We start from the raw sequence: 27,725 nt of genomic DNA on the forward strand, positions 1-27,725 counted from the left end.
TAAACCAAACTCGAGGAAACCCGGACACCGAAGCGAAAACAAAAAAAGTATGGAAACAAGAACAACACTACAAGCACTTGAATCCAAAGCGAATCATAAGTTCGCAGCAAGCAACACCAACAAAACACCGCAGCAACAACAAAATCAAGAGCCAAATATTTAACATATAAGGTGAGTTGTCATTGTCTTTTTTTGGCATTCTGATATCGGTATAGTATTCTAAAATGCGCACATTTTCTTGCAGATTTACGTTTAAACTACTTTGTAAGTTAAGCAAGCACACCAGAAACAAACTAGCAGAGATAGCATATAGATGATTTCGACCCCGAAGTATCCCAGAAACCTCAAGAACATCTGGATGGTAAACAGAGGAAGAGAGAGAGCTTACCACAACGTAAACTTAAGTTTAGACTTAAAAACGAAAGCGTAGTACGAGTTATGAATACGTATGCCAGCGTTTTACGTATTCAACCGAAATCTGTGGATTGCTTGGAGTCACCATTAATCATTGATGGCAATCATCATCTATGGAAGCAAGAACACCGCCAAAACAAATACTGTAAATCACACATAGAACTAATCACGACCATAGGAAGATGACGATACGAGCAAGTTGTCCGGGCGGATCGCATGCTTCCTTGTGGATATTTCTATTTTTTTTTTTTTTTTGCTGAACTCAAATTCAGTTCTGCCCAAGCAAACCAAAATTCTCAAGTAAAAACACGAGGAGAGGAGGAGACCAGAGAAACACACTAGGATAGTTACCAATTATCTGAAAAACAACTGATTAACTTCTTGTATTTTCATATCAATTTTTTTTTGTTTTCGCTCTAAGTTCTACATACTAAATACATATACATAAATACATATACATAAATACATACATAAGCGCTTTGTGTGGAGCATAACAAACAAAACGAAAAACGTTTGAATACGATTATAATTATATTATAATACACACACAAACACACACACAAATACCTATATCTGGTCACTTCTAACCAATTATAACAAAACTGAAAAAACAGCAAGTAATTATGTTTTAATTTGTGCTGGCAGTTTTTGGGTTGCGCAGAAAATCGATTCGAATTAAGAATGAACTCTTGTATGATGATGACAAAAAATATTGAAGTAGGATATAGGCAAGAAGAGGGTTTTTTCAATGCAGTCGGTTTATGCGCGACTTATGAACTATTACCAGACGTATACCTAATACATATACATATATATTCGTATATAGTAATGTTTTACTTTGTATTTCGCTTTAGTTTAATGAATTAGTAGAGGATGCAACTTAAGCGTAGATTTACAAACTTGTTCCTGTGTTGTTAAAATCAGAGAGTAAATATTTTAGTTAACTTAACGAAGCATACGCATACACAAACACACTCACACACACATTGAACACAAGCATACGTATACATATACATAATATTAAGGCATCCAAACAAAGCAACAAACAAACAAACAAACAAACAACAAACAAAATAAACAAACGAACGAACGAACGAATCATAAGCAATAATAAAATGTTTTCGTTGTAAAAGAGGTAACAACTAAAGAAAGAAATACTCACGTTAAACATAAAATAACAAACTCTAGATGTTTTGGCGTGCCTTTACCCATGAATAGGAAAACAAAATGAGATACGATAGCCAATTGTACAATCATTGAAATAGTACTTCCAGACCAGAGCAGAACCCAAAATCATTGTACATACGCCCAAAATTGATGTTTTCCAATTAAACGTGAATTGCCTCATTCGTACATCAAGTTCAATTTTCATTTGTGCTTAACATGAAACCAACTTTCATATCGTTCAACTTATGCATAATCAAAATAGCTAAAACGAAAGTGAACGGGGAACTACATATTAGAGAGAAATATCAACATTTCCTTTCCCTCGATAATTTATACACACACTTTGTTCCATTTTATATATTTAATTTTTTATTTTGTATTTTTTTTTGGATTTGATTTGCATAAACAAAATCGAGAAATGAAAATGCCTTTAGGGAACAAAGAACTAGCGCGGAAAGGAAAGAGATAGGATTAGGTATAGAGAAAGCGAAGGATATTGAACAGATCGGAGCCGAAATGTATTTTTTGTGTATGCGAATATGTGAATAGGTCGATGAAGACCCGAACGTGTTACAATTGCAAAATGAACTAGCCACTAAGCTTTAGCCCTAAGTTAGCTGACACACTGAATACTAAATTGTAAGCCAAAACGCATATAGCAATCTAAAAAAGAAAACGAAACAAGAAAAACAAAAACAACAAAAAAAAAACATCAAATCAAATCAAATCTAAAGGAACCTAACGAGAACATAAATGTAATCTAAGTGTACATAAAATAGTTGTTAACAAATCACAAAACAAACGAAAGCAAGAAACCAACCAGCAAATAGTGTAATGTCTTCACGTCTAACTGCCTTCGAAAGATTCAAGAATTATTGAAATTTAAGCAAACCCATTTGAATGCGAAGTAGTATTCTCTTAAAACACGACTGCAAATTGCTTCACTTCAACCTTCAACCTTGTGCGTTCAACACACTTTTTGTTCGAGCAACAACAGCAACCAACAATTAACAACAAACAGACGGACGGACAAACAAACAAACGGACAAACAAACAAACAAACGGACAGACGGACAGACGGACAAATAGATCGAAAAGCCTAAATAAGTGTATTTGGTTTCAAGAACTTTGAAAGAGCAAAACTTAATATTAATATAGTATACAGATATATTTTTGATTATTATGTATTTAATGAGAACAATGAAACGATAATGATAATGATAATGATTATGATAATGATAATGATGCAAGTATCGATGATAACTAAGTGAAAACAAATTGAGAAATCAAATAGCATAATTCTGTTTTTGTTTTGCCGTAAAGACTGCATTATACCAACAATTAATTATATACAAACATAATAAATAAATAACTGATAAATGGCGAGTAAGCTTTGCATTAAGCAGAGAACAAAACGGAAGCAGAAAAATTCTAAACACAAACACACAACAAAAAAACAAGAAAACAACAAAACAAGATGAACAACAAAAACAATGAAAACAAAACCAAGAAACATTTATTTATTAGATCCTAAGTGAAGACTAAGTGTGAAGATTTGCTAGCGCAGATGGAGATGGAGATGCAGAAGTCAAGTCAGGCCAGAGCGGACCTTAAAGGTAACCGCATCCAATACGAAAAGCAAGATGAAATTACCTTACCAAAATGTGCTAGCCCTCGAAAATCCACCATTATCTGCAATGGTGACCGATTCCGGAGGGGGCGAGTCTACGAAAAAGTCTATAATAGGGCGAGAATCGGAATAATTAGTACTATCGTATGATAAATCAATTACCAACTAACTCTGGCTAACACGTATATCCACTAAGATTTATAGTTTTCCCCCTAATCCCTGAAACTAATTCTAAGTACATAAGTTGCAAGCAAAACGCAAAGAAAACCCTAAACGTTAGATTTATACACAAAAGATGATATATGTATGGAAGAGTGAAGTGGAGTGACGGTTAGGAGGAGCCTTTACTTTGGTCCTGAGATCGTTTTGCCGCAGCTTCACATCTCGAGCAATACATTTGATGTACCAGGGCAGGGCTACGACTGCGAAGCTCTGCGGTTTTTGAAACCCTCAGTTTTGGAACACCAGAACTGGCGATTTCAGGCATCGAGCGTTTGGTTTTCAATATTTAACTAAAGCCCACACACACACACACACACAGACACACACATACACATACACATACACAGAGAGAGAAACATAACCGAGAACAACTCATTTGATGTATTTAGTTTAACGTTTAGCCCCTAGTTTCGAGGAACGTTAAAATGCCTTTCCTGAACTGCAGTCAACACTCAAATAAACGACAAACAAACAAAATGAGAAAAGAAAAACCAACCAAATGAAAGCAAATTGTTTGAATAAAAATCAAATTACACAAAAGCCTATGCGCCTTTTTATTGATTCGTTCACGAGAAACTGCATATATGCAATGGGTTCTTCGCAAAACCTTAACTGTGTACGAACCTACATTCAACTATTTTTGAATATTTTTGCATCTGTAAACGATGCAGCAGCTCCTGGCAGGAGTGGACCAGGAAGCCCATCAGCATCATCTAGCACAGAGAGCATATAGTAAGAGTATGCTTTTCCAGGCATATCATCTACCGCATTGGAGGTGGTCAAAGTTGCCCAAGTACTTGGCCCGAATGAGGAGGCTGGTGGCGACTGAGTAGAGCTCAAGCCAGCTGAGACGTGGTGCATCTGGATTGTCCACGAACAGGATTTCATGGCTGCGCAGCCACAAATCTTTCTCGGCCCACCTTAACGGAGCTGTCCAGTTGAATGTGAATAATCTTGTTGAGCATCTGTGCATCTGTTTGGAACCCACGAAGGCCGCTTCCACATCCTGTTCCAAAGAGTCTAAGGCATACACTGCCGACTGCTGGAGATTACCTTTCAGTGGGCAACCCACTTCTTGCATTACCGATACCCTGTATAGCTTGAGTAAGGAACGGGCTGCGGCACTTTCTTTACTTAGCATCTGACCACTATATTTCACATAATTCAGAGTAAGTTTACAAAAATCAGGGATACTAATTAAATTTTTAACTTTCATCACGCGAAGGAACGATTGGTCGCTAGTGGTATAAAGTTTTTAAACTGATTTGACAGTGTTTTGAAAAATTGTCTTGAGAATATAAAATCTCAATAATTATTTAAGTGATCGGTTTCTTTTTGAATAATATTTAAACAGTATGAGTAAATGGGAATATCCATAATCTCAGATATATCATTCAAGTTTTACAGTTCAGTAAGATTTTAACAAATGATCTTAATGTTATGAAATAACTAGTTCATGTCTGATTCTCGACTTAAGTATCATACTTTGTGCGTGGCTGTCAGTGTGTGTACCATATTTATCATTGGAAAACATAGTATAAAAGGGTATGCAGCGTGTCTGTCACCTGGATCCACTTCACCCATGCAATTGGAGGCATTGCAGCTGGATTTTCGCTCGGAGCGGGCGGTAAACAGTTTTATTTTACAAATGTTTTGGCGACTTAAATGCAGCTTATTCATACAATGACGATGCGTGGATTTGGTGTGTCGTGTGGCTGAATGCATGTGGCTTTAAAATTAGTCAACTTGTGGAGCATCTCTTAGGAAAACTACCGAACCAAACGGGCTTGTAAAAAATGTAAAGAGGGGAGTCCAAGAAGTATGGATAGAAGGCTAGAGTAAACGCCAATTACTGGCTAAACTTCACGCCAATATTGTTGACGCGCGTCTGCATGTGCTGCAGCACATCCTGCGAGAATTCCTCGATGGTCGTGAAGCGACTCTTTTGGAAGCTGAAGATGTCGCCCAGAAAGGCTAGCAGCTGCTCCCGGAAGTAGTGGCAGATGTCACGCAGGTTCTCGTTGGGCCCGAAGAAGCCCCAAGCCATTAGCGGTGATATCTGCTCGGATATCACGTAAAAGTGGGACATGAACCCGTTGGGGAACTTTAGCATCCGCTTCTTTGCCTTCAGCACCGACCAAACGGCAGTGGTTAATGCCTGGAAATAGAAGCTCATGGGGATTAACATTCGTCCTAGAAGTGAGGTGAGTTTACCCACCGTCTCTTTGAATCCGTTGGATAGCCAGCGATTTTGGACCACCGCTGTGACGCTGGCAGGCGGGGCATCTAGATCCTTGAACGAATCCAGGATGATGAAGTCCAGACAGATGTCGTAGAAGGTCATCGCCTTGACATTGCGCTGCTCCAGCTCTATTTGGATGCACGGCCAGTTGTTGCTGTCATGCAGATAGTTCACCATGTCCTCGTAGCCCACAAGAAACTCCTTGGTATCCTTATCGCCCAGGCAAAGCAGATCGGTGAGTATCTGCCGGCCAGAATCGCAGATCCACTGGCCCACCGCGGGATCCTTGAACAGGAACTGAAAGGCCAGCCGAACGCAGTGCAGCTTGGCCAGGTATTCGGTATCGGTGCTGCAGTGCATCAACTCCGCCCGAATGGTGCGACACGGCACCGTGTACTCATCGTGGTGCTTCAGGGCACTCTGGAATAGCGGATACTCTTCGTACGAGGTCTCGATGAAGCCGTCGAACTCCCGCAGATCCGCCACCTGGTCGAGAGCGGACGCAAAGCTCTCCGCGGAATCAAAGTTCGGATCGGAACCAGCGCGACTGAGGACGCTGCCGGATTTGCGCGACCGCCGATCGTCGTCTGTCTCGCCCGCCTCCTCCTCGGCCTCGTCAATGGAATGCTCCTCGCGGAACAGCACCGAGCGCTGGTCCAGGAAGAGCAGCTCGCTCTGCTCCTGCAGCGTGTAGGCCATCTCCAGCAGGTTTTGGATCTCACGGCAGAACTCGGAGTCCTCCGCCGTGGTCAACAGGGCTGGCAAACCGCCGGGCGAGTAGTGTGCCGCCAGGGCATCCTCCCAAAAGTTGATCACCGTGTCCAGGGCCTCCATGCCCATCATGCCCAACTGTTGGGCCGTCAGTTGGGTGACTACCGAGCTGCCAGGACCGGCATTTTGTACGCCCATCACACCAACACCGATCGAGCCAGAGGCCATGGACAGGCGATCCGAGTAGGCCAGTGTGGAGCCCACGGGACTGCCCGATCTTGCCGATGCCTTTGATCCGGCTATTGAGATGAGGTCGTTTGGACTGCGCATGCTGTTGCGGTTACGCCGACCCGTGTACTTTCTGGCCCGACGAGGCGGGCGCGGTGGCTTGCGACGCCGCAGAAATCGGGAGAGTACGCTCATCAGGGCCACGCCGGCGGTCAGTGAGAAGAGCACAACCTGGTGCGGATTTGGAGAGTGATTAGTGAGAAGTCTTTACAAATACTTTTGGGTAAATAAGCCCACCTTTGTGGTGGTGGAAACGCGAAAGGGCAGCAGGCTGCCCCCGCTCGTCCAGGATGCCGGCATGACACGCTGCATCCTGCGGCTAAAATGACTCCGCTGTGGATCCGATGAATCCTTCGGAATCGAGAATGGGAATGGAGTGAACAGCAAGGATTATTTATGTGCCGATGCTGCGGATTGTGCTCGTGCTTTGAGGTTAGACCTCCGCGCCCACGCCTCGATGCCCGCTCATCGGCTGGTGCTATCTTGGTTGTGGTTTTGCTTTTCTGGCGCGGCTTTGACCCTGCGCTCCATGTGCGGCCGCCCTTTGGAATGCAGATTGAACTGCTGATGCTTTTTGGGGGCTGGTCCCAAACGGTTGCCTCGTCGCCTGGCTGACGCGGATCGCGGTCGCCACAGATCGATGTTACGTTGCAGTCTCAATCCACTGCTCCTTATCAGTGGTAACTTTCACTTTTAGGCCTGAAAACAACAAAATTGCATCACAACGTTTTACGAAGAGAAGAGCGCGGCGGCAAAAGATCCAGCTGATTGGGGCGTTGCCATGTGGGTTTTTGGTAGGCCTAGTGCCCAGCGGCGCTGCCAGACCAACAGATCGATATAACAGTTACAGTTTTCTTTGTTTATTAATAATGCGCTTATACTTTTAGTATTTATAAAAAAATTTTCTGCATAAAAACCGTGTTAATGTTTTATAATAACATTAATAATTTTAAGAAATTGGTATGTTACTCGGTATGCGTTATCGTTTGGTATGCTTAAAATCTCATGTGGTATTAAAAGTATATTTTCTGAAAGCCGGATGGTATAAAACAGGTATTGTTGCATGGTCATACTGCTAGGAACAAAAAAACACTTCACACCAAACCAAAATAAAATCAAATTAAATAAAATTATCCAAATTGCGCATAATACGATTGCAGTAGCCAGCAGTTGCCAGGAGTTTGGAAAACTGAAGGGCATTCAAATTTAGATCGAAAAAAATTCGAAGTAACCTTAGAAAATCAAAACAAGTGTAAAGCCACATAAGAAAGGAGAAAAAACATTAAATATGTGTAAGTTTATAAACGGAACGAAGAGTTTTGAAGAAAATGCAGTTACTTGCAGTGAAAATTAACCATTTTTAAGTGAAACTAATTTCCGGCGACATTCTTTATTTGTTGTTGCTGTGCTGTGCGGGTGTGTGTGTGTGTGTGCAGGAGAGGAAGAGGGAGAGAGAGATGGAAGTTTTGCTGACGCCCCAGCAACAAAAACAAATTAAAACCAGACGAAAGTAAAATTTCACCCAAATTTTTGTTTGTTTTTTTTTCTTCCCCGTCTTTGGTTTGCCAAACTGGACAAACAGGTTTTTGTTGTTTTTCTTTCTTTCTGGTTTGTTTAGATTGTTTTTGTGCCGGCTTTCTGCGAAAGCTGTTAAAACGGCACTTTGCCTGCCCTCTCTCTTCACCGCCTCTTCTTTCTTCCTCGGTTGCCTTCGTCCCATCGCTCCCCACCCGCTACATATGTACTGATGTGTGTGCGAGTCCCGTTAAACTGGTTTTGTTTAATTGCATCGCCCTCTCTTTCGCACGTAACGGTTTGAAATAGGCATTTCTTAACGGCTTTTAACCCGTCAACTTCGCTTATCAGCATCACCCACACTCACACGCATGCACTTGCACACATGCACACTCATATTTTCAAATACCTGGAAGTGTACATATGCATGTACATATGTAGATAAACAATAAACACAAAGCACACTGAGTACATGGCGAAAGAGATGAGTGAAAGAGATGCGGAATCCAAAGTGCATAATGGTTATGCCAATGTTAATGGCCCCGCAACGCAGCTGTTCATTTTGGTTTTTTTCTACTTCTTGCCCCATCTCATTGCATTTCTGTCTTTGTGCGTTTGTGCCACGCCCACATTTGCTTTGGGGCGCAGCCCCGGAAGTTGGCCAAGTAGCAAATAATGCAAGTAATGCCCAATCTTTGCCAGGTTTTCAACAGATTGCGTCACAAGCGTTCTATTTCGGTTCGGTTGGATAGCATCTTTGCATCTTCAAGATACCGTTTGTATCTGCCAACCGTATCCATGTATTTCTGCTTATCGGGATTATCAGCATTGGTCTTAGTTTTAATTGTAAGCCCAAAATAAAGCTTTGGTTAATAAAATGATGCACGTCATATACTTTAGCACACATTATAATGGCATAACGTTCTGGAAAGTTTGGAGCCATTATCGTAGAATTTTGTTATCACATCCAATCTCCTTGTCGGCAATCGTGCACCAGAGCTCGTAAAATATTTGAATTGTTTGTTGTTTTTTTTACGAAAAACATCTGTACGATGCTATAAATATGACATTAAAATTGTTCTACAGTTCAGCTGTATTTGTCGTTTAAATGAATTCTAATAATTCATTTACATCATTAAAAAGGAACGTTTTTCTGAAAGAAAATAAGCAAGTACAAGATAGCCTTTCTTTTCCTATCATATATTTCACTTCATTTGTAACAACACCTATACACCGATTTTATTATGAGTCAACACATTTCCAGATCCTGACAAATCGCGTAAGTCGGTTTGTGCTATCAAAATTGTTTTGTTATTTGTTGAATGTTCCGCTCTGAAATTTACAAAAATCACCATAGTTTTTTTTTGTTTGTTACCTTTACCTGCACCGTCACCACAAAATTATCGCTTTCGGTTTCTTTTCTGGGTAACCCGATCCTACAGTTTGGTCGGTGAGGCGGGCGGTGACGAAGATCAAGATCAATTCCCCGAAACTGACTCAAGATCGAAACACATATACGTATCGAAATCCAAATCCGAATCTGATTCTGAATCTGAATACAAATCTAGTCAGGATGCGGCAGCAGCAGGAGCCGGCGATGTACTATTCAACCGAATCCGTTCGAACTCAAACCATATCCGGCGCACGTTGCCAATCCCATTTACTTGCAGCTGACAACAACAGCGGATCCGGCGGCGGTGCAGGCGGTGGCGTCGGCAACAATAATAGTGCTAATAGCGGTAAGAACTCGACGCACAGGATCGAGGAGACCAGCGCGATCACCAATCAACTGCTGGAAAAATGGCGCAAAAACTTCTACAGCGAACCGAAGAATCTGCTGGCGCAGAACGTCTGCTCACGCGTGGATCCCTTCGATGTGTGCCTGTCCAGGAAGGCATTGGAGACCACCAATCATGTGTTCAACTACAAGGTGGAAACGGAGGGCAAACCGGTGACCAATCAAAGGAGCTCCGGCCGCTGCTGGCTGTTTGCGGCCCTCAACTGCATCCGCCTGCCATTCATGAAGAACTACAATCTGGACGAGTTCGAGTTCTCGCAGGCCTTCCTCTTCTACTGGGACAAGATCGAGCGTTGCAACTACTTCCTCAACAACATCGTGAAGACGGCACAGCGCGGCGAGAAGGTCGATGGTCGGCTGGTGTCCTTCCTGCTCCTCGATCCCACCTCCGATGGCGGCCAGTGGGACATGCTGGTCAATCTGATAACCAAACACGGCCTTATGCCAAAGAAATGCTTCCCCGAGAGCTTCAGCTGCGAGTCCAGCATACGAATGAATGCCATACTGAAGAGCAAGGTGAGAATCGAGTGTTATGTTAAGTTGTTGTTGATTCTATACTATTGCTTACTATATATTTTAGCTACGGGAGTATGCCCGCAATCTGCGCGTGCTGCTGGACCAGAATCCCACGGAGGAGGAGATCGCCTGCAAGATCCAGGAGCAGATGGCCGAGATCTACAAGGTGGTGGGCATTTGCCTTGGCATTCCGTCGGAGACCTTCACCTGGGAGTACTACGACAAGAGCAAGAACTATCAGTCCATCGGGCCCGTCAGCTCGCTGGAGTTCTATGAGCGTTATGTGAAGCCGCATTTCAATGTGGAGGACAAGGTCTGCCTGGTCACCGACCCTCGGCCGACGAGTAGCTATGACCAGGCATACACTGTCGACTGCCTGGGCAACGTGGTTGGTGGGCGACCCGTTCTGTATAACAATCAGTCCGTGGAGCTGCTCCTGGCCGTTGTCACCAAGTCGCTGAAGGCCGGCGAGGCCGTTTGGTTTGGCTGCGAGGTCAGCAAGCGATTCGCCTCCAAGCAGGGCATCGAGGATGTGGACGTGTAAGTGTCTACGAACTTTTCATGTGCTAATATTGCTGATATTTATTAACGATTGATTATCCTTGTAGCCACGATTTCAAGCTGGTCTTCGACATCGACATACAAACGACATTCTCCAAGGCAGATCGCCTGATTTTCGGCGAATCGGCGATGACCCATGCCATGGTTTTCACTGCCGTCTCCGTGGACGTAAGTACCACCTATCCAGCATGTAATGCTCTTGGTAACCAATTTGAATTTGAATTGCAGAAGAGCGGCGTTGCCCAAAAACTGCGGGTGGAGAACTCGTGGGGCGAGGATCGCGGCGAGAAGGGCTATCTGGTGATGAACGCCGACTGGTTCAGGGAGTTTGGATTCGAGGTGGTCGTGGACAAGAAGTATGTGCCCGAGGATGTGCTGCGCGTGTTCGACATGGATCCAATTGTACTGCCCGCCTGGGATCCCATGGGCACGCTAGCACAGTAGGTCGCCATCAAGCCACACCACACCGCACCACACACACACATATATATATTTAAATACAATATATACAAAGCTTTACGAGCAGCAATCTTCGAGCGGCATCCAAATGTTCGAGTTAACGGCTTTCAGTTTTTGTGTACATTATTTTGTTTCTTCTCTGGCCAGTTGGCACCTTTTCCGAGATCCCCCGATCCTCAAGGTGTATGCACATGCAATATATCCGCGTCCAATTCGTCCAAATCGTCCCACAGGTCCTTGTCACTTCTATAAAAACAATAATTTTGTGTTTAGCGCTTAGGTAAAAGAAATATCTCAGTTTAACCCCTCCCGAATTACGTTTGATTTTGCAGCGGGCAGTTGAAAATATATACAATACAAACGAGAAATAAATGAATAATGTAAATGCATTTTTTACGTATATACAATTACATATTAAATAAATATATTGAAAACAATATTTGCTTTTCTCCTTACAAAAAAAGAAGGAAAGGAACACGGAACACTCGAATCGTGCTCCCCAATATAATTTACACTTTTTCGCTCTTTGATCGGAATAATCGGCGGTTCCAAGTCCAACTCAGTTGCGCCTTTTCCGCATTCTTCGCTGCTCGTACTCGTAGCTAAGTCGCTGCCAAATGCCCAGGCACATCCGCATCAGACGCACGTCCTTCTCCACGTTTCTTCTCGCAAAGTCGTACTGCTTGCGGATGAGGTGCTTCGCCGTCCGCAGCTGACCACGCTGGATCAGCGAGATGCTGAAGTACAGCTTGCAGCGCGCCTGCAGGAACGGATCGCCGAGGCGCAGGCCAATCTTTAACTGCTGCAGCGAGATCTTGCCGGCAGTCTCCGCCTGAAAAATGGTTCACAGATTAGCTGTGCTGGGAATGGCAAATAGGATGCACTGCGAACAATACTTACACATCGCTCGAACTGCTCGCCAAGGGCGGAGAATCCGCCGCCCAGTGTGGACAGCCAGGACATGAGGTGCTCCACCTCGATGTGCTCCCACAGCGTGTGCGCCAGCATGTCGGCGAATCTGTAGTCAATGGTGTCCCCTTGCGGTGCCTCGAACTGCAGCCAGACCAGCTGGACGCCGTAGTTGCGCCTGAGGCTCTGGGCCATCACCTTCTGGTGCAGGAACTCGCGCAGGTAGTAATTCCCATTGATGGCGTCCACTTGGATGCACAGCCTCCGCAGTGGTTTTGATTTTGGGCAGGCGTCGCCGGCTTCCCGATTTGGACGATTGTGGTAATGACATCGCCGCCAGTAGTCGCAAACGCAAATGATCAGTGGATCCGACATCAGGAGCGTATCAGGCCAGTTAGCAGCGCCACAAGTTGTATAATTTGTATAAAAATTGTAAGTAAAACCTAAATATTAGGTGAATTCCACAGGTTACTCGGTTTCCGGTGAAGGTCACCAGCTGCTCTCCACTGTCTTTCTAGCCGAAAAGCCAGTTTTTGAAACTGTTAAACTGTCTTTATTGAACTATTGCAATTTCATTGCACCAATAGTTTTGGATGTTTTTGTTAAAACGAATTGTTAATAACAATAGTGTGCCCACCGCCAGAGCGCCAAGAAAAACCACAATCGCTTGGATGTGGCAGCACTGGCAGCCTGAGAGCATTTGGCGCCAAGAAATATGGGTTTTCAAATTCGGCGGAACGAAAATTACGTTATTTGCATTGGGCTTTTTCGTCAGAAAAATATTTTGCCTGATATACGGTATTAAAAATGTTTGAAATGTTTCGCATTTTTGGTAAAAAATCAAAAATTTGCATGTTTCAACACCATTGGATAGGATATATTGTAACGAATTCTATACTCGAGCCATTATTTCTTAAGTTATGGGGAAAAAACTAAATCTTTTCGAAGTAATTTTGGCAAAATTCCATATGAACGTAAGATTTTAATCATAACCTGGCTACAAATGGTCATTTAGCTTAGGGAATAATTGTTTTTTGATCCTAATTGCCAATGCTAACCATGCCTATCACTTTTTGAGGGACTACTATTTCCCATTTTATGAACAAAGTACTGCCAAATCACCTCCTAGAATTTTGAGCAAGCACAGAACATTTGTTTGGTTTGTATAAGTTTGCATATTTATCCAATTAGAAATTGAAATTACGTTCCACACCTATCGATGATTGCCATCCACACGCGGTGGAAGCCATTTGGGCGCGTCATTCAAATGGTTATGGCACTTGCAATCGCTATTTAACTTCGAAAATGATCCAATTCCACACACAGCTCGCTGCCGCATGTGGCAATAATTGCGCGTGGAAATGACTCAATTTCGCTAGAGTGCCGGAGTGCAACTGCAGCTTTTGTGAGCCTTCAACATGGCCATTATCATTATCAAACAAATGTTTCGCCCCTCGATTGCTCAGTGCCAACACAAATCTGTTAGCAGTTGGCAATAATTGTGCAGCCAGCGGCAACATTGTCCCCACACGTCTCCCCAAACGAACCCATTTCCATTCATGATTTTCCCTTTTTCCCTACCATACCAAAGCATACTAAACCATTTCAATTCATTTCATTTCATTTGGCTTCCCATTTTCCCTTCGCTTTCGCGGCTATTTTTGGCCGCTGCCTTTTATTGTTGCTGGCTCTGTTGTCATCGATGGCATTAATTTTGGTAAGTGCGCCCGACTATATCCTCTCCTCCATCGGGCTCCTTCGTTTATATCCTCCTCCTCTTCTTCTTGCTCGTTCAACGCACCATTTTTATGGCACGACATTTTTCTGAATTATGCGCCCAATTTCCGCTGAATCGAAGAGGCCCTTACATGTGCACATATCTACATAGCTACATATCTCCACACATAAATCGCCACACAGTTCTTTATACGCATTGTGTAATATTAATTGGTCACAAGCCATCAAAATATAATTTGCACCAGCAGAAGCATCGTTAAATTTATTTGACACATCCACACACTTGCATGGGGTATTCCAAATGTTGGGATGCATTTGTTTAAACAAATGTTGGTGCTTGCAATTCTGCGAGTGAAATACATCGAGAATAGTTGCTGGAATATTGCAATGTTCGTTACTGAAATGCAGCAATTTCCCATTTCCATGCGATTTTATGACATAATTTTCACGCTTCGTTAAGCGACAGCAACATTGTAGTGTTCGCTGCACTTTGGAGCACGTGCGCCAGCTGAAAACGGAGAAGAGTTTCGGGTCCACAAAAAAAGAAAGGAAAGGAAAAAATGAGGGAACTCCGTGAACATCAAGGGGCAATGACAGATCCACGGAAAGATTTGTTTGTGGGCGTGTCAGCAATATGTCAAAATTGCACTCGACAGTCGCGCATGCGTGCCCACAAAAGGGATGACCCGTGTGCCTCCTCCTCCTGCAGCTCCAGCCTCTCCTCCTCCAGCTTCTTCTCCTCCAGCTTCTCCTCCTCCAGCTCATCCTCCTCCTCGTACAGGCATCCCAATCCCTCAGCCGCATCCTCCGCCGATCATCCTGGATCTGTCTTTTTCGGGTTTGCTCGCCCGTCCACTTGAGAAGGCGAAAATAAAGGCAGTGTTCGAGTTCAGTAGTCGCACTGCTGATATCCTGCAAAAAATGCTACTGCTGCAGTAAATGTGCCAAGCAATAAAAATTTCACTGGCTTTTAATCATGTTAATGTACAAATTTATCAAGATACATGCCTCCATATAAACGGAATATTTTTAAATGCAGTTTTTTGTAGGAATATTTCAAATTTTAAGGAACGAATACCCCGTAAATATAAATCCTATCTGTGAAAAACATAAACAAAGACTCAAGTGTCGGGCAGCAGCAACAGTAACAACAACAACAGCCAGGCGGAAAAGCAGGAAATCCAAGGAGGAAAACTCGTAGAGCGGAAAATTGTAGGCACAACATAAACACGGTTTCACTTTCAAAGCGATTAGCCACGGATGCGCCCCGTTTTTGTATCGAAAATCCAGAAAGTCCACAAACGACAACAAACACATACACTCCAAAGGGAAAACTGTTTCCAAACGGCACTGAGAAAATGCTTATATTATATATAATATATTAACTATTATATTATTAATGCCTGCTTGCTGTCCAAATCCTTGTTGGCAATACAACAGTTGAAGCACAATTTCAATTCAATAAATTGAGGTGAGGTGAAAATGTGGCCTTTTATGTTTTGACTTGTCTTTATTGGGCTTAAATAAAAATGGATTTTAAATCGATTTTAACTTGTTTTTATTTGATTTTAATTTGATTTTAATTTTATTTCAATTTGATTTAAATTTGATTTTAATTTTATTTAAATTTGATTTCAATTTGCTTTCAATTTGCTTTCAATTTGCTTTCAATTTGCTTTCAATTTGCTTTCAATTTGCTTTCAATTTGATTTTAATTTGCTTTCAATTTGATTTCAATTTGATTTCAATTTGATTGAAATTTTATTTAAACTAAAAACAAGGCAGTGAAACTATTTATCAATTTCTAGGCTAAACTACGTGCATCTTTCGGTTTTTTTAGAGTTTTTTCAGTTTTTTAGAGTGCCTCCTGCAGAAAGCGAGCAATTCGACACCAGGCGAGTGATGGAAGCGACAGGCGACACACCTACAGCCCAGCAACAAATGTCACAGATGTGTGTGTGGGTGTGTGTGCTTGTGTGTGCGGGTGTGTGTGTCTAGAGTGGACCTACCACAGCGCCGGGCGACAATAAATATTCAAGCCATTCACTTTACAGTGGCAGCAAGTCGATCCCTTCGCCCTGCCAGCCATATTTCATGGCACTTCAAGTGGCCAGTGTCCCCGCAGCACAGCCACCCTAATTTATCCGGTCCACCCCAACCACGGGCCATGGGCCATTATCACCACATAATGATAGCACTGTATATAAGTCGGGGCATCGCTCATTCATATCGATATGGTACGTCATAGTATGCCACTTATCAGTTAACTAAAAAGTTAGATAGTGAGAAATGAAAACTGCCTATTTTGCACGTTGAGCTGAAACAAGGCCCAGCCATTGTCTTGTATATATAGGGTATCAGGTGACACCCTGTAGAGAGCAGGAGCCCCAACAATTCAGCGATTGACCACATTAGTCAGTTCTTGGCTGGATGGACTTAGTCATTTGTGTACTTTGAAATGGCACTTGACTGTGGTTGTCCTAAGCTGAATCATGGAATCATTGGAATGCAGGTGAATCACTTGGCACAGTCAGTTTGATATAACTTTTTTTAATACATATATGTTGCTTAAGTTTCAAGTTAGCAGAAACCTAAAAAATATGTTGCGTTGAATATATATCCGTGTAGATATTGTTAATCGGATGGAACGATCGGCGGGGCATGCGACACATGGCCTGCTTATCATTAGTAACGTCACTCGGCCGACGCTTCACGTTTAACCTGCCCCATGCCCCAGAAAAACTGAAAACTCAACTTCACACGCCCCAGTCGAATACCCAAAAAGAAAACTATGACAAGCCATCAAATGCGACATTCATTAGTCACACGGAAATTGTGACACGATGCGAGTTCCCTGAGATTAATTGTGCGGCATTGTGAACTTTGGCCAGCCGCCACTCGAGTAACGACTGCATATCCTATATAGTATCCTATAATAATGTGCTATAATATCTCTGTGCTAAGAATGTGGGCAATGCCCGGCAAGGGCCACAGCTTCAAAGAGCTGCATGTCTAGCATTTAATAACACCAAATACATACTACATATATGATACTACATATAGTGTATAGTGGCATAGCTGCTGGCATAGCTCCATAGGAAGCCGTGTAGCCATAAATAAGAACAAATTGGCATGCAATTCGCCGTGGAGCGGCGACCAAGTAGAACATAAATTTCTCATCACTTGCATTCAATTTTCACACACAAAAACAACGCACGAGAACAAACAGATGTGTCGCCGTCGACGGATATTTTTGTGGGTCGGGGTATTTGGGCAGGGGCATGGATACTATACGATATGATATGATATGGTATGGTGTCATATAGGATATAGTTTAGTGGAGAAAGAGAAGCAAAACTTGCGGAAAGGAAGGAAAATCCCCTAGTACCACTTTCAAAGCTGGTTGAGATACATCTAAAGGATGGTTAGTCTTGAAAGTACATGTGATCAATCAAAAGTTGATTCCTTGCCAGGCAAGCAATTTCTAATCAAAATGTATAAGCAGCCCATAAAAAACTTAATAGCCTGGTATGCAGATAAATAAATAATGAAAAATAGCTTGGTATGCAGATAAATAAATAATAAAAAATAGCTTGGTATGCAGATAAATAAATAATGAATAAAAGTTTGGTGTTCCTGTAAATGAATAATGAGGAATAAAGTGGCGCAAATACACCTGGCAAAGGCTAATTAATACGCCGACTTTTATCTACCCTACCCTACCCCTAAATAATGGCACATGACAGCCTATAGCCCATTTGCCAATCAAATCCATGTCCAGTCGATCGATGGCCTGCCAATTCTTTGAGATATCTATATACATGGCCATATACTCGGATGGATCGATGTGCCATTGGCTCGCGATCCCAACGGCTTGTCAATCGTCGGCAGAGGAAGGGGTAGGTGGAGAGAGGGGATGGGGTCGGAAAAACTTATCATCGGGGTGTGGAGAAAGTGGAAAACTCATTTCGGGGGTCGTTGGACCCGCAATGATAACAAAACGAGGAGTCGCTGGGAAATCAAAGCGCTGGAAAATGCAAGATACGATTTTATGGCTTCCTTTTTCTCGATGCGACTATCTATCTCTTCTTCTCTTCTCCCCTTCTCCTCTTCCCCCATCTTCGCGTAGCTTTTCTCCATAAATTCTGTATGATTTCTCTAAACATTCTCCAAAAAACTCCCCATGCAATCTGCCCAATTTCGAAGGTTTCTTATCCTTTTAAAATATCTTAAAAAGTATTATCTATGCAAAAAAAGCGAAACTTTAAGAAACTTTTTGAAAGACAAATTTCAGATCAAACTCCATAGGTAGTACATAGATCTTCTATGGATATATGTATGTGTGTGCATTTTTGGAGGTACAACTCCTCCTTTTGCCAGCTTCCACTGCACGATTTCCCCATTTTCCAGCGCATTTTCCAGCTCTTTCGTTGGTTTATCTCAATTAAAACCGCGGCACAGTTTGTTTAAACAGAGACGGAAAACTCGGGAAATCGGGCGGGAAAACGTTCGCCCGAGTGAGATGGAGATAAAGTGCTATATGGCATAAACAAAATGGTAAATGGTAAATGGATAATCGCTTTTCCCCGTGGCATTTCCATTTCCCAATTGACTGCGTCCATTTTGAAATTCTCAAATTTTGAAATGAAATTCCGCTTCGTTTGGTTAATTTATGCAGCTGTTTTTTTTTTGTTTGACTTTCGGCTTTAATTTCCATTGCTTTTATTGCTTGAAACTGTTGCAGTTCTTAAATATAGCGACATATGTACTTCTATTTACATAGATAAAAAAAAACAGTAACTAAAGTGTTAAGCAAAAAAAATGTATATTAAATTACACTACAGCTCACAAGATTCTCCATGAATTCATGTTGCTGTTTCACACAAATCGTTTAAGTTAATGCCTAAACTAAAAAAAAATTGTTTACTTGTAATGGTAGTTTTTTTGATGTAGAAATACGTGTAATACTTGTTGCATTTATATTTGGTTTTCTGGCTGCTAATACTTGAAATCCAACAAATTGAATTCTAAAATCAAGAACAAGATTCCTCCAATTAAGTTTATATTATAATTTAAGGCATTTGAATAATTGCTGTGCTTTTTGCTTGGCTTAAACTTAGTTATTTGGTTTTGTAGTGAATGTTGCAACATCTTTGCAGGCAAAATTATAATTTAATATGGCAACTAGTTGCTGTGGAAATAGTTTCTTGATTTTAGAACGAATCTTTGGCATGAGATTTTGTAGCTTTGGCTATGTTGGCGTAGTCTAAGTGTAGAGTATTTGCATTTAATCATCATTTTTACAGGCAAGTTAGGTGTTAATATCTGATCTGAACATGTTCCCGATCCCCCGATGACTCCCTTGATTCCAGATTCCAGATTCTAGATTCCCAATCCCACCTAGCGCGGCACCAGGTCGATGTAGCTATTCGGCCGCATCATCTGGTGGTGGGCCGCCGACCCGTAGAAACTTGGATAGGTGGCGCCCATTCCGTAGGCGGCGGCTGCCGCGTGGCGCGACACCTTCAGCTTGTCGTAGGCGCTGGCATACGGACCGTGGGCGTGGCCGTGGGCGTGGCTATGGGCGTGGCCGTGGGCATGGCCATGGTGATAGTGGGCGGCGGCAGCGGCAGCCGCATTGTGATGGTAGATGGCGCCGAAGTTGCTCTGCTCCTGGGCATACGGCTGTCCAATGCTCGAGTAGATGTTCGCCGCGGTCATCACCTGTGTGGCTGACGTGGCAGCTGCTCCTGTGCCCGCTGCTGCTGCTGTTGCTGCTGCTGTTGCTGCTGCTGCTGCTGCTGCTGCTGATGCTGTGGGTGCAGCAGTTGCTGGCGGGGATGCGGAGCTGCTGGAGTGCGGCGTGAGGGGATGGGGCTGCACCTGTGCCTGTGCCTGTGCCTGGTACGCGTGGTGATGGTAGCTGCCGTACTGCGTGTGGTTCTGGCTCTGCTGGAGCAGCGATTGCTGCTGGTTGCCATGGTTCGCCTGGTGTTGCTGGTGGAGATGTTGCTGCTGGGACTGATGCTGCTGCTGCTGTTGCTGGTGTTGCTGCTGCTGCTGCTGCTGCAGTTGCTGCTCCAGCTGGTAGCCCAGCAGGTCGGGTGAGTTGCCGGAGGTGGAGCTGCTGGAGGGCGTGGCCGGCAGCTGCAGGACTCCCTGTTGCTGCTGCTGCTGCTGCTGCTCAATGGCCAGTTCGCTGCAACTGAGGCTGAAGTTGCTGGCTGCCGCCGTGCGCTCCTTGAGTTGCTGCTGCTGCTGTTGCAGTTGCTGCTGTTGCTGCTGCTGCTGCTGTTGCTGCTTCATGCGCGCCTGACTTTCGTGGCTCATGGAGGACATGCTGCTGCCACCGCCAGTGGTGCTGCAATGGCAAATAAGTGCATCTTTATAAGCATATCTATATATCTACATTACAAACTACGTGAATATTAACAGCAACCTTTTCAGCTCAAAAGTCTGCACTTTCACTGCTCAGACAAGCAAGTTAAAGTCAAGTGCCTTGGGAAATATTATAGATATTAGTAACATAACCAGGCCGAAAGTCATAAGCCAAACACTCGGCGAATGCTGGCAAGTTTGGTATAAAAATCAAAAAAAAGAAACTGAAAATTATTTGAAGTATTGGGCGCAATAAACAAGTTCCCTAAGCACGCTCACGATCGTAAACAAAATTGGGCAGCGCGTAGTGTCGATTTGTTTACACTATGCTACCAAGTCGAGGCCTGCAGTTCGACAAATATGAAAAGCCCCCGAAAATTGTTTATGCCGCCGGCACATCTGTCAGTCCTCCCATCACCATCATCATCAGTAGTCCCATTTCCACATCCATTGCCATATCCATATCGATACCCATACCCACTGCCATCTCATCTCGTTCCATTCTCATTTCCATTGCAGCTCGACATGCTCGGCATTTTGAAGTTCTTTTGTTTTTGAGTTATGGTTGCGTTATTTCCAGATTTTCAATATTTTCCGGGAATGTCTATGCCGCACGTCGACCGAGTGTCTGGATGTCTAGTTCCACTTGGACTTGTGGACTTGTGGGATCCCAAGTTTTTGGGACTCTCAAGATTGCCGTCATGCGAAAGTGGGTCAATTTGTCTATCATTTGTTGTTATTATTGCATATTCAAATTTATGCTACTCGCATTTGTTTAGTTTATATGCATATTCAAGCAGACCAAAGTCACCTGCTGCATTTTCGTTAATACTTGTCTATTATTATGTTATGCACACTTTTAAATTAAAAGTTTTAATTGCGTGTGTCAAAAATCTGGGACAAATTCTAGCACATGTTTTTGTATCTAATTTCACAATGTGATTTGTGATTAATGCATAAAATTCCTGTGACACTTTTGCTCCGACAAATGAAGCAACACAACAATTGGCACACAAATATATTGTCATAAGTATAGTACATCAACCAAAATAGGTTAAGAAAATGTCTTAAATATTATCTTAAACAATAGCATATTCAACAAAATTGAGTTCTACTTACACATCGTTGGTGCCATCATCGCGAAAGCCCTTGGCGAATGGATTGCTGGAGATCTTCAGCTGTGTCACCTGCAAGAAAATATTGGAATTGGAAAATATTTCTATTATTTGTATTATTTTCATTGGACTGCGGAGCAGCACGAGAAGTATGCCAAACAAATGCAAGCCAAACAAATAAATTAAATGCCCAACAAATTAGAGAGAGAGAAACAAAAAGTAGATGTTTACAACTGCGGCATTCCGTGGAAATGATTTGCGATAAATTCGAGGGCGGCTGGAAAAAGTGTTAACACCCACATTGAGCGCATAAATAATTTAAATACTTTCCCGACCATGTCTCGGCTATATTTTTAGCCATTTGCACCCGACTCCCCCCCTCCGCCCCTTGGCCCCCGCTGTTCGGAATTATGAATTATACCCAAGACAAATATGGGAACCCGCGTGGTGCGGCGAGTTCCCCCAATTCGCCATCCAACTTGCGATTAGATACGCGGTTTGCCTCCACAACTGATACCAAGGCACCTTCAACACTGCGCACCTGAGTTCTGTCTGGATTTCTCCAGGGAAAACCTTGTTAAACATTGGAAAATGCAGTGAAAAGTAGTGGTTTTACTGTCTTGATTTTACGCGGAACCTAAGAGGTTTCTTTTCATTTAGTATAGGGTATCTGCATGGTCGAGCACACGCTCTTCTCACACACAATCAAATGTATTTGTGCTGCTGTTTCGGTTGGCAGTGGAATGGGGTTCCGAGCTTTGGCCGCTGTTTGTTATAAATTATGGGAAAAACATAAACAATAAGGCCGAAATGGCACAAAATGGTCGCGGCCTCTTGCCGCTCGGAATGCCAAGGAATGCCGAGAAATGCCAAGAAATGCCAGGGAATGATTCAGTCGAGTGCCGAGTGGAATTGCATTGGGCAATTAGTGAGAGCGGGGCAAGTCACCGAAACACACAGATGGCTTTCGATAATATCGAAGAAAAACAAGAGCGACTGCTATAGTCGACTATCTGATACATTGATCAACAATGTCCATGTCTCTGGAAGCTGTGTGCTTAGTCTCAACTCTCTACCTGCTATAGTTCCTGGGATCTCGCCGTTCATACGGACGGACAGCCATACGGACAGACGGACGGACAGACAGACGGACATGGCCAGATCGACTCGGCTACTGATTCTGATCAAGGATATATATACTCGCTTCCTTCTGCCTGTTGCACACTTTTCAACGAACCTAGTATACCCTTTATACCCTATACAAACCACAGGATGAGCGAACTCTGCATCTCTGATTTGAAAGTGCCCATTTCCCAAAGGAAATAGTGAATATGTAGTGCTCACCCGCTGGTTCTGGTAGGCAGTTACGGCCGTGAAGCTCGTCTCCGGAAAGATGAAGGTGCGGAAGTGGCTGGAGTGCTCGTTCTCGTCCAGGGACGCGTTCTTCGGCGGCAGGTACACCAGATGGAAACGCGGCTGGTAGCGGTGCATTGAGTTCAGAATGATCTGCAAAAGCAGGGAAATGCAGCCAATTAAAGGCACACATTATAACCATGAAATAGGAGTATATGCAAATAAAAAGAGAGCGAATAATAAATAGGAGTAGCTTGAGGCACTTACATGACCATTCTCGTCCAGCTGGTTGTTGGTGAGCTTCAGCTTGTCAAAGGAGACGATCTGCTTCATCCAATTGGAGCCGGCGGCCGGGGAGTCGGGATGCACATGGATCCTGGGCGGCGAAATGGGATCCGCCTTGCCAGCCACCACCCAGCAGGAGCTGCGAAGGAAGTGGACATTAGATCGCATTCGGATGGCAATCAGATCGCATTTACTCACTTGTGGAAGGCGTAGCGATAGCGCTTGTCGTCCATGGGCACAAAGTCCATCATGCAGATGTAGGTGGCGTGCGGATCGAGGCCGCCGATCCTCACCTGGAAGGTGGGGAACATGCGACGGCCCGTCTTGGTGATGATCATCTCGGTGCCCTGGGCGTGGAACTGATCCCACAGCGCCTTCGTCTCCAGCACCACGATGGCCTGGGCGAGCGATGGATGCACTGGCTCCGCTTCCTTCATTACCAGCGGAAAAGCATACTTTAAACCATCTAATATTTGTATTTTTTAGTGGAACTTACCCCTTTGCTGATGCTGTGGCTGTTGGGCTTCACAGTACCGCTGTTCTCCGCAGCGTTGTTGTTGTCTTTTTTGTGCTGCCCCTTGAACTTCTTGGCTGCCGCCGATGCACTGACTCCGCCACTGACTCCTGTCGCTGTGGATGTGTTGGTCGGCGCCATCGAGGCTTCACTGTTGCCGCCGGCATAATCGTGCGACGACGGTTCCTGGCAACTGGCATTCGAGATGCCATTGCCGCCGGAGAGACTGCTGTTGCTGCTGCTGCTGCTGGTGCTGCTGTTCGCGGTGCCAGTGCTGCCTGTACTGTGCGTCTCGATGTCCGCCAACTTGGCATCGATCTGCTCCAGCGGCTTGTACGAGCTGCGATCCTTGCCAGCCGTTTGGATGCAGGCTGCAGTGAAGCACGAGTTCGTGGTTAAGTGGCGGTTAAATCTTAGGAGGCATTCAACTTAAGGCATTCAGCCTAAAGCTTTCAACTTAAAGGGTTGAACTTAAAGGGTTCAACTTAATGGGTTCAACTTAAAGAGTTCAACTTATAGCATTCAACTTAAAGGGTTCAACTTGAAGCGCTCAACTGCAAGCATTCAACTTAAAGCATTCAACCTAAAGCTTTCAACTTAAAGGGCTCAACTTAAAGGGTTCAACTTAAAGGGTTCAACTTAAAGAGTTTAACTTAAAGGGTTCAACTTCCAGCATTCAACATAAAGCATTAAACTTAAAGGATTCAACTTAAAGGGTTCAACTTGAAGCGTTCAACTTCAAGCCTTCAACTTAAAGGGTTCAACTTAAAGCATTCAACTTGAAGCGTTTAACTTAAAGTTTAAACTGCCTAATAGAAGTTCAATAGAAGCGTGCAATTGATACGCAAACTATACTGATGTACTGATTAAGTCAGTTAACCTCAAGGAAAATTGCTGGAAACTGATAAATAATGAAAAGATCTCAATTCAAGTCGCTATTTCATATTCCTGACAAATGGGCGGTGAAAATGCGACTATAAATCAAACACACTCTACGGCAAGAGAATGGGTTTTATATATAGCCGCTGGGATTTGCTAATTTCATATTTAATGTGATTTATGCGATTTAAATGGGGAAGTGGGGCAGAAGCAACACGTAGACGCCACGCCGGCGCAAACTTCTGAGTTCTTAGTTCTTACTTCTGAGTTTTGAGTTCTTACTTCTGAGTTCTCAGTTCTGAGTTTTGAGTTCTGAGTTCTCAGTTATAAATTCTGATTAAAGGAGTCTCGTAACATCACATGAAATATCTGCATAATCTGCATAATGCGCCATATAATGAGCCCACTTTTTAAGTGGCAAGTGGCAAGTTGCAAGTTGCACGTTGCGAGTTTCGAGTTTCGGGCAAATGGGACAACATGTCCAATTATAAAAGAGGCGTCTCTGCGCGGCGGCTGCTGATTGAGTTGCCTGCTCTAAATTTAGGATCTCCCCTTTTCGGGGGATGCCTGTAGGATCGTATGGTATGGTATGGTATGGGATCTGATGGGATGGGTTGTACTGCAATTAATTGTCACCGTCTCGGTGTCGCGGAGTTGCGAAGTTGCAGAGTTGCGAAGTTGCTGGTATTGCAAATGCCTCGAATGACCCATGACAGGTCGCCTCTTTATCGCTAAATGCTTCCCCTTATTCCTGCTATTTTTTTGGTTTTTTTCTGGCATTTTGCGCTGCTCGAATGAATTCTAAAATCAATTAACGTTTGGCACAACAAATCGTTTTTCTGTCACATACACAACATCAAACAACAACAAAAGCGGGAGAAATGCCACTTGAAATCTCGGGGATCCGGGAATTCTGAGCTAATTGATTGGGTTTTCTGGTTCTCTGGTTTTCAGACTTCTCAGTTTTTCAGACTTCTTAGTTTTTCAGACTTCTCAGTTTTTCAGACTTCTCAGCTTTTCAGTGTTTCAGACTTCTTGTTATTTGTGGTGCCGCTATTTATTTGTGCCATGCTCGGTGTATTTTGCTAATTGCTCTATCGGAAACGGATTTCATTTCATTTCACTTCAGTTTTCTGGGTCACTTGCAGGCAGACAAATGATATGGAAAATGTATTCCAAATACCAAAATTCAGTTCAAATAACTTAGGCAATCGAACAACAAACAAAATATAGAACAATCAAATGGAAAATAAGACCTAATAACTGCTTTAAATAGCAACTGATACTTGATAGTTGTGCAAATATTATGGGATATATTTAAGAGTTGTTTTCAGGGCTGATTTTAACTTTGAATTCGAATTGATAAAAAAATTGATAAATATATTGATAAATAAATTGATAAATAAATTCATAAAAAAATTGATAAATAAATTGATAAATAAATGATTTAAGAAGTTCTATATAGTTTAGATATGCAGAGAATATCTATGGAAATCTTATAGATATGTGCCAAGATAAATAGCAACCCAAAGTAAAAAGCTTTGCTGCAGTAGCTGAACTTTAGAACGGGGTATTTTGTATAACATATATGACTAGTATCTCCTGGGCAGAGGTGCCCAATCCTGTCCAGCTGGTGGCCAACCAGGAGGCGACTCACCTTCGATCTGCTTCATGGGACTGAGGCCGCCGCTCATGTACGGCGATGTCCAGTAGTCGTTGGCGTAGCAGTTGTAGTCCGGCAGACTCGTGTCCAGGAACTGCATGGAGGTGGTCATCATGGCGCTGGCGCACTCGGTGGGGCCCATCAGGTGCGTCATCGCAGGTGGGATGGGTATCAGTGGGTGGATATATCGTGTCTAGCGAGGGATGTGGCTATGGCTATGTGTGTAGCTGGTGCTCAGAGTGGAAGAAAGGAAATCGCAGCGAGTGCTTGGCCCATTTATTCCATTTAGCCCCGATTGCTTTGATTTGATTTGATTTGATTTGTTTTCCCTCGGCGCTGTTTTGATCTCGAACGTTTTTCGCGCAGTTGTCAAATTGGCTTATTGCACCCACACACAATCACTCTATCACTCTATCACTCACTGTGCACTGCAAAAAAAATAGTAGTGGTCTCTACTTGGAGGTGCGAAAATCCAACGCCACCTTTCGCAGTCGCAGTTGTCAATCAGAAACGAGAACGGGAACGAAATCGAGATCGAGTTCGAGAATCGAATGAAAAATCAAATTAATTCTCTTTAGTTTCCCTGTTTTTTTTGTTTTTTTTATTTTTTATTTTTGTTGGCCGCTTTGCATTGTTTTTATGGCCCGAACGCGTTGACTGGCGAAAATTGCGTATAACTTTTTTGTTGTTTTGTGTTTACTGTTTTTGATTTGCTGCTGGCTGATTGATTGACTTGAACTTCTTCTATTTGTTTGCCATCTAATTCGCCGGGCAGAAAGCGTTGAGTTGTCTCAATTGCCACCTTCTTCCGGCCAAGTGCGAACTGACGATTATCCGTATAGTATCTGCTTGTCTGTTTGTATCTCGCGGATGCACCGATCTATTCAGATATATCTTCTGTTCAGATGCGATCTAATACGATCTATGGACGCCTAGATCACCGATCACGCACACATCCGTTCCGTCAAGCGCTGGTCCGCCGAATGAGAGATGCCTCCGCCGCTGGCCAGCTGCACCACTCGCTGCCTCTCGAGATCGCACGCCCGGGATCTCAGCCGAGCCATCTCCCCCAGCAGCCGTCCACCAATCGCCGGGCGCAGCATCCAAATTTAGACCCGCCAGCCACACCAATCGATCCACCAATCGCCGCACAACGAGCCACCTCCTCCTCCTCCTCCATCTCCTCCTTGGATCGCATCGACATGTGTTGAGTACTCTGTGGATAAGTCAGAGGAGCACTCGTATGCCGCACAGAGCTGAGCGTAGGGTGCCCCGCCAGGCATTTACCAGATGTGGCCACAGTGCGGCTTAGGGCTTGGTGGATATGGAAAGTGGTGCAACGCCATCTACCAAAATTGCAGCTCACTTT

General features: G+C 43.5%; 5 protein-coding genes and 1 long non-coding RNA gene across 8 annotated transcripts; 2 read left to right on the forward strand and 4 right to left on the reverse strand.

Annotated features, from left to right (window-relative positions):
* Positions 1 to 20: 20 nt before the first annotated feature.
* LOC122624946 lies at positions 21 to 1,031 on the forward strand. The gene is made up of 2 exons (XR_006326525.1): positions 21 to 171; positions 245 to 1,031. It is a non-coding gene; the product is annotated as an uncharacterized LOC122624946 (long non-coding RNA).
* Positions 1,032 to 4,160: 3,129 nt separating this feature from the next.
* LOC122624945 lies at positions 4,161 to 4,513 on the reverse strand. The gene is given in 2 exon segments (XM_043804732.1): positions 4,161 to 4,350; positions 4,352 to 4,513. Coding segments are annotated over 2 exon segments (207 nt in total). The 5' UTR covers positions 4,399 to 4,513; the 3' UTR covers positions 4,161 to 4,190.
* Positions 4,514 to 5,037: 524 nt separating this feature from the next.
* LOC122623575 (mitoguardin) lies at positions 5,038 to 7,457 on the reverse strand. Its single transcript, XM_043802805.1, has 3 exons — positions 6,912 to 7,457; positions 5,652 to 6,845; positions 5,038 to 5,591 (listed from the first exon to the last, which is right to left on the reverse strand). The coding sequence occupies exons 1-3, from the start codon at positions 6,984 to 6,986 to the stop codon at positions 5,283 to 5,285; spliced, it is 1,578 nt and encodes a 525-aa protein (XP_043658740.1). The 5' UTR covers positions 6,987 to 7,457; the 3' UTR covers positions 5,038 to 5,282.
* Positions 7,458 to 7,740: 283 nt separating this feature from the next.
* Positions 7,741 to 11,583, forward strand: LOC122625352 (bleomycin hydrolase). Of its 3 annotated transcripts, none has more exons than XM_043805467.1 (5): positions 7,741 to 7,966; positions 9,632 to 10,503; positions 10,568 to 11,043; positions 11,112 to 11,232; positions 11,293 to 11,583. In XM_043805467.1, exons 1-5 carry the CDS (start codon positions 7,963 to 7,965, stop codon positions 11,506 to 11,508), a joined length of 1,689 nt encoding a protein of 562 aa, XP_043661402.1. In that variant the 5' UTR covers positions 7,741 to 7,962; the 3' UTR covers positions 11,509 to 11,583. The 3 variants fall into 3 exon arrangements, with proteins under 3 accessions (XP_043661402.1, XP_043661404.1, XP_043661403.1); XM_043805469.1 differs by having other exon boundaries at positions 9,860 to 10,503; XM_043805468.1 differs by lacking the exon at positions 7,741 to 7,966 and having other exon boundaries at positions 9,423 to 10,503.
* A 308-nt stretch (positions 11,584 to 11,891) lies between these two features.
* Positions 11,892 to 13,076, reverse strand: LOC122625353 (uncharacterized protein F58A4.6). Its single transcript, XM_043805472.1, has 2 exons — positions 12,424 to 13,076; positions 11,892 to 12,355 (listed from the first exon to the last, which is right to left on the reverse strand). The coding sequence occupies exons 1-2, from the start codon at positions 12,805 to 12,807 to the stop codon at positions 12,083 to 12,085; spliced, it is 657 nt and encodes a 218-aa protein (XP_043661407.1). The 5' UTR covers positions 12,808 to 13,076; the 3' UTR covers positions 11,892 to 12,082.
* A 5,809-nt stretch (positions 13,077 to 18,885) lies between these two features.
* LOC122623881 (T-box transcription factor TBX1) lies at positions 18,886 to 26,591 on the reverse strand. Its single transcript, XM_043803250.1, has 7 exons — positions 26,351 to 26,591; positions 23,797 to 24,185; positions 23,499 to 23,731; positions 23,283 to 23,439; positions 23,007 to 23,168; positions 21,667 to 21,734; positions 18,886 to 20,530 (listed from the first exon to the last, which is right to left on the reverse strand). The coding sequence occupies exons 1-7, from the start codon at positions 26,508 to 26,510 to the stop codon at positions 19,570 to 19,572; spliced, it is 2,130 nt and encodes a 709-aa protein (XP_043659185.1). The 5' UTR covers positions 26,511 to 26,591; the 3' UTR covers positions 18,886 to 19,569.
* Positions 26,592 to 27,725: the final 1,134 nt, after the last annotated feature.

This window comes from Drosophila teissieri, chromosome X, assembly GCF_016746235.2.
Source record: "Drosophila teissieri strain GT53w chromosome X, Prin_Dtei_1.1, whole genome shotgun sequence".
In the NCBI taxonomy this organism is placed as follows: domain Eukaryota; kingdom Metazoa; phylum Arthropoda; class Insecta; order Diptera; family Drosophilidae; genus Drosophila; species Drosophila teissieri.

Bases quoted from the DNA above. Each gene is read 5' to 3' on its own strand.
- LOC122623575 (XM_043802805.1), bottom strand. From the start codon at position 6,986: ATGCAGCGTGTCATGCCGGCATCCTGGACGAGCGGGGGCAGCCTGCTG. The intron at 6,846-6,911 runs GTGGGCTTATTT...AATCCGCACCAG, and splicing joins GCGTTTCCACCACCACAAAG to GTTGTGCTCTTCTCACTGAC. The intron at 5,592-5,651 runs GTGGGTAAACTC...TTCTATTTCCAG, and splicing joins CCAACGGATTCAAAGAGACG to GCATTAACCACTGCCGTTTG.
- LOC122625352 (XM_043805467.1), top strand. The intron at 11,044-11,111 runs GTAAGTGTCTAC...TTATCCTTGTAG, and splicing joins GGCATCGAGGATGTGGACGT to CCACGATTTCAAGCTGGTCT. The intron at 11,233-11,292 runs GTAAGTACCACC...TTTGAATTGCAG, and splicing joins TCACTGCCGTCTCCGTGGAC to AAGAGCGGCGTTGCCCAAAA.
- LOC122625353 (XM_043805472.1), bottom strand. From the start codon at position 12,807: ATGTCGGATCCACTGATCATTTGCGTTTGCGACTACTGGCGGCGATGT. The intron at 12,356-12,423 runs GTAAGTATTGTT...ACCATTTTTCAG, and splicing joins GCGAGCAGTTCGAGCGATGT to GCGGAGACTGCCGGCAAGAT.
- LOC122623881 (XM_043803250.1), bottom strand. From the start codon at position 26,510: ATGACGCACCTGATGGGCCCCACCGAGTGCGCCAGCGCCATGATGACC. The intron at 24,186-26,350 runs GTGAGTCGCCTC...GCTTCACTGCAG, and splicing joins TCCCATGAAGCAGATCGAAG to CCTGCATCCAAACGGCTGGC. The intron at 20,531-21,666 runs GTAAGTAGAACT...TTGCCATTGCAG, and splicing joins GATGATGGCACCAACGATGT to CACCACTGGCGGTGGCAGCA.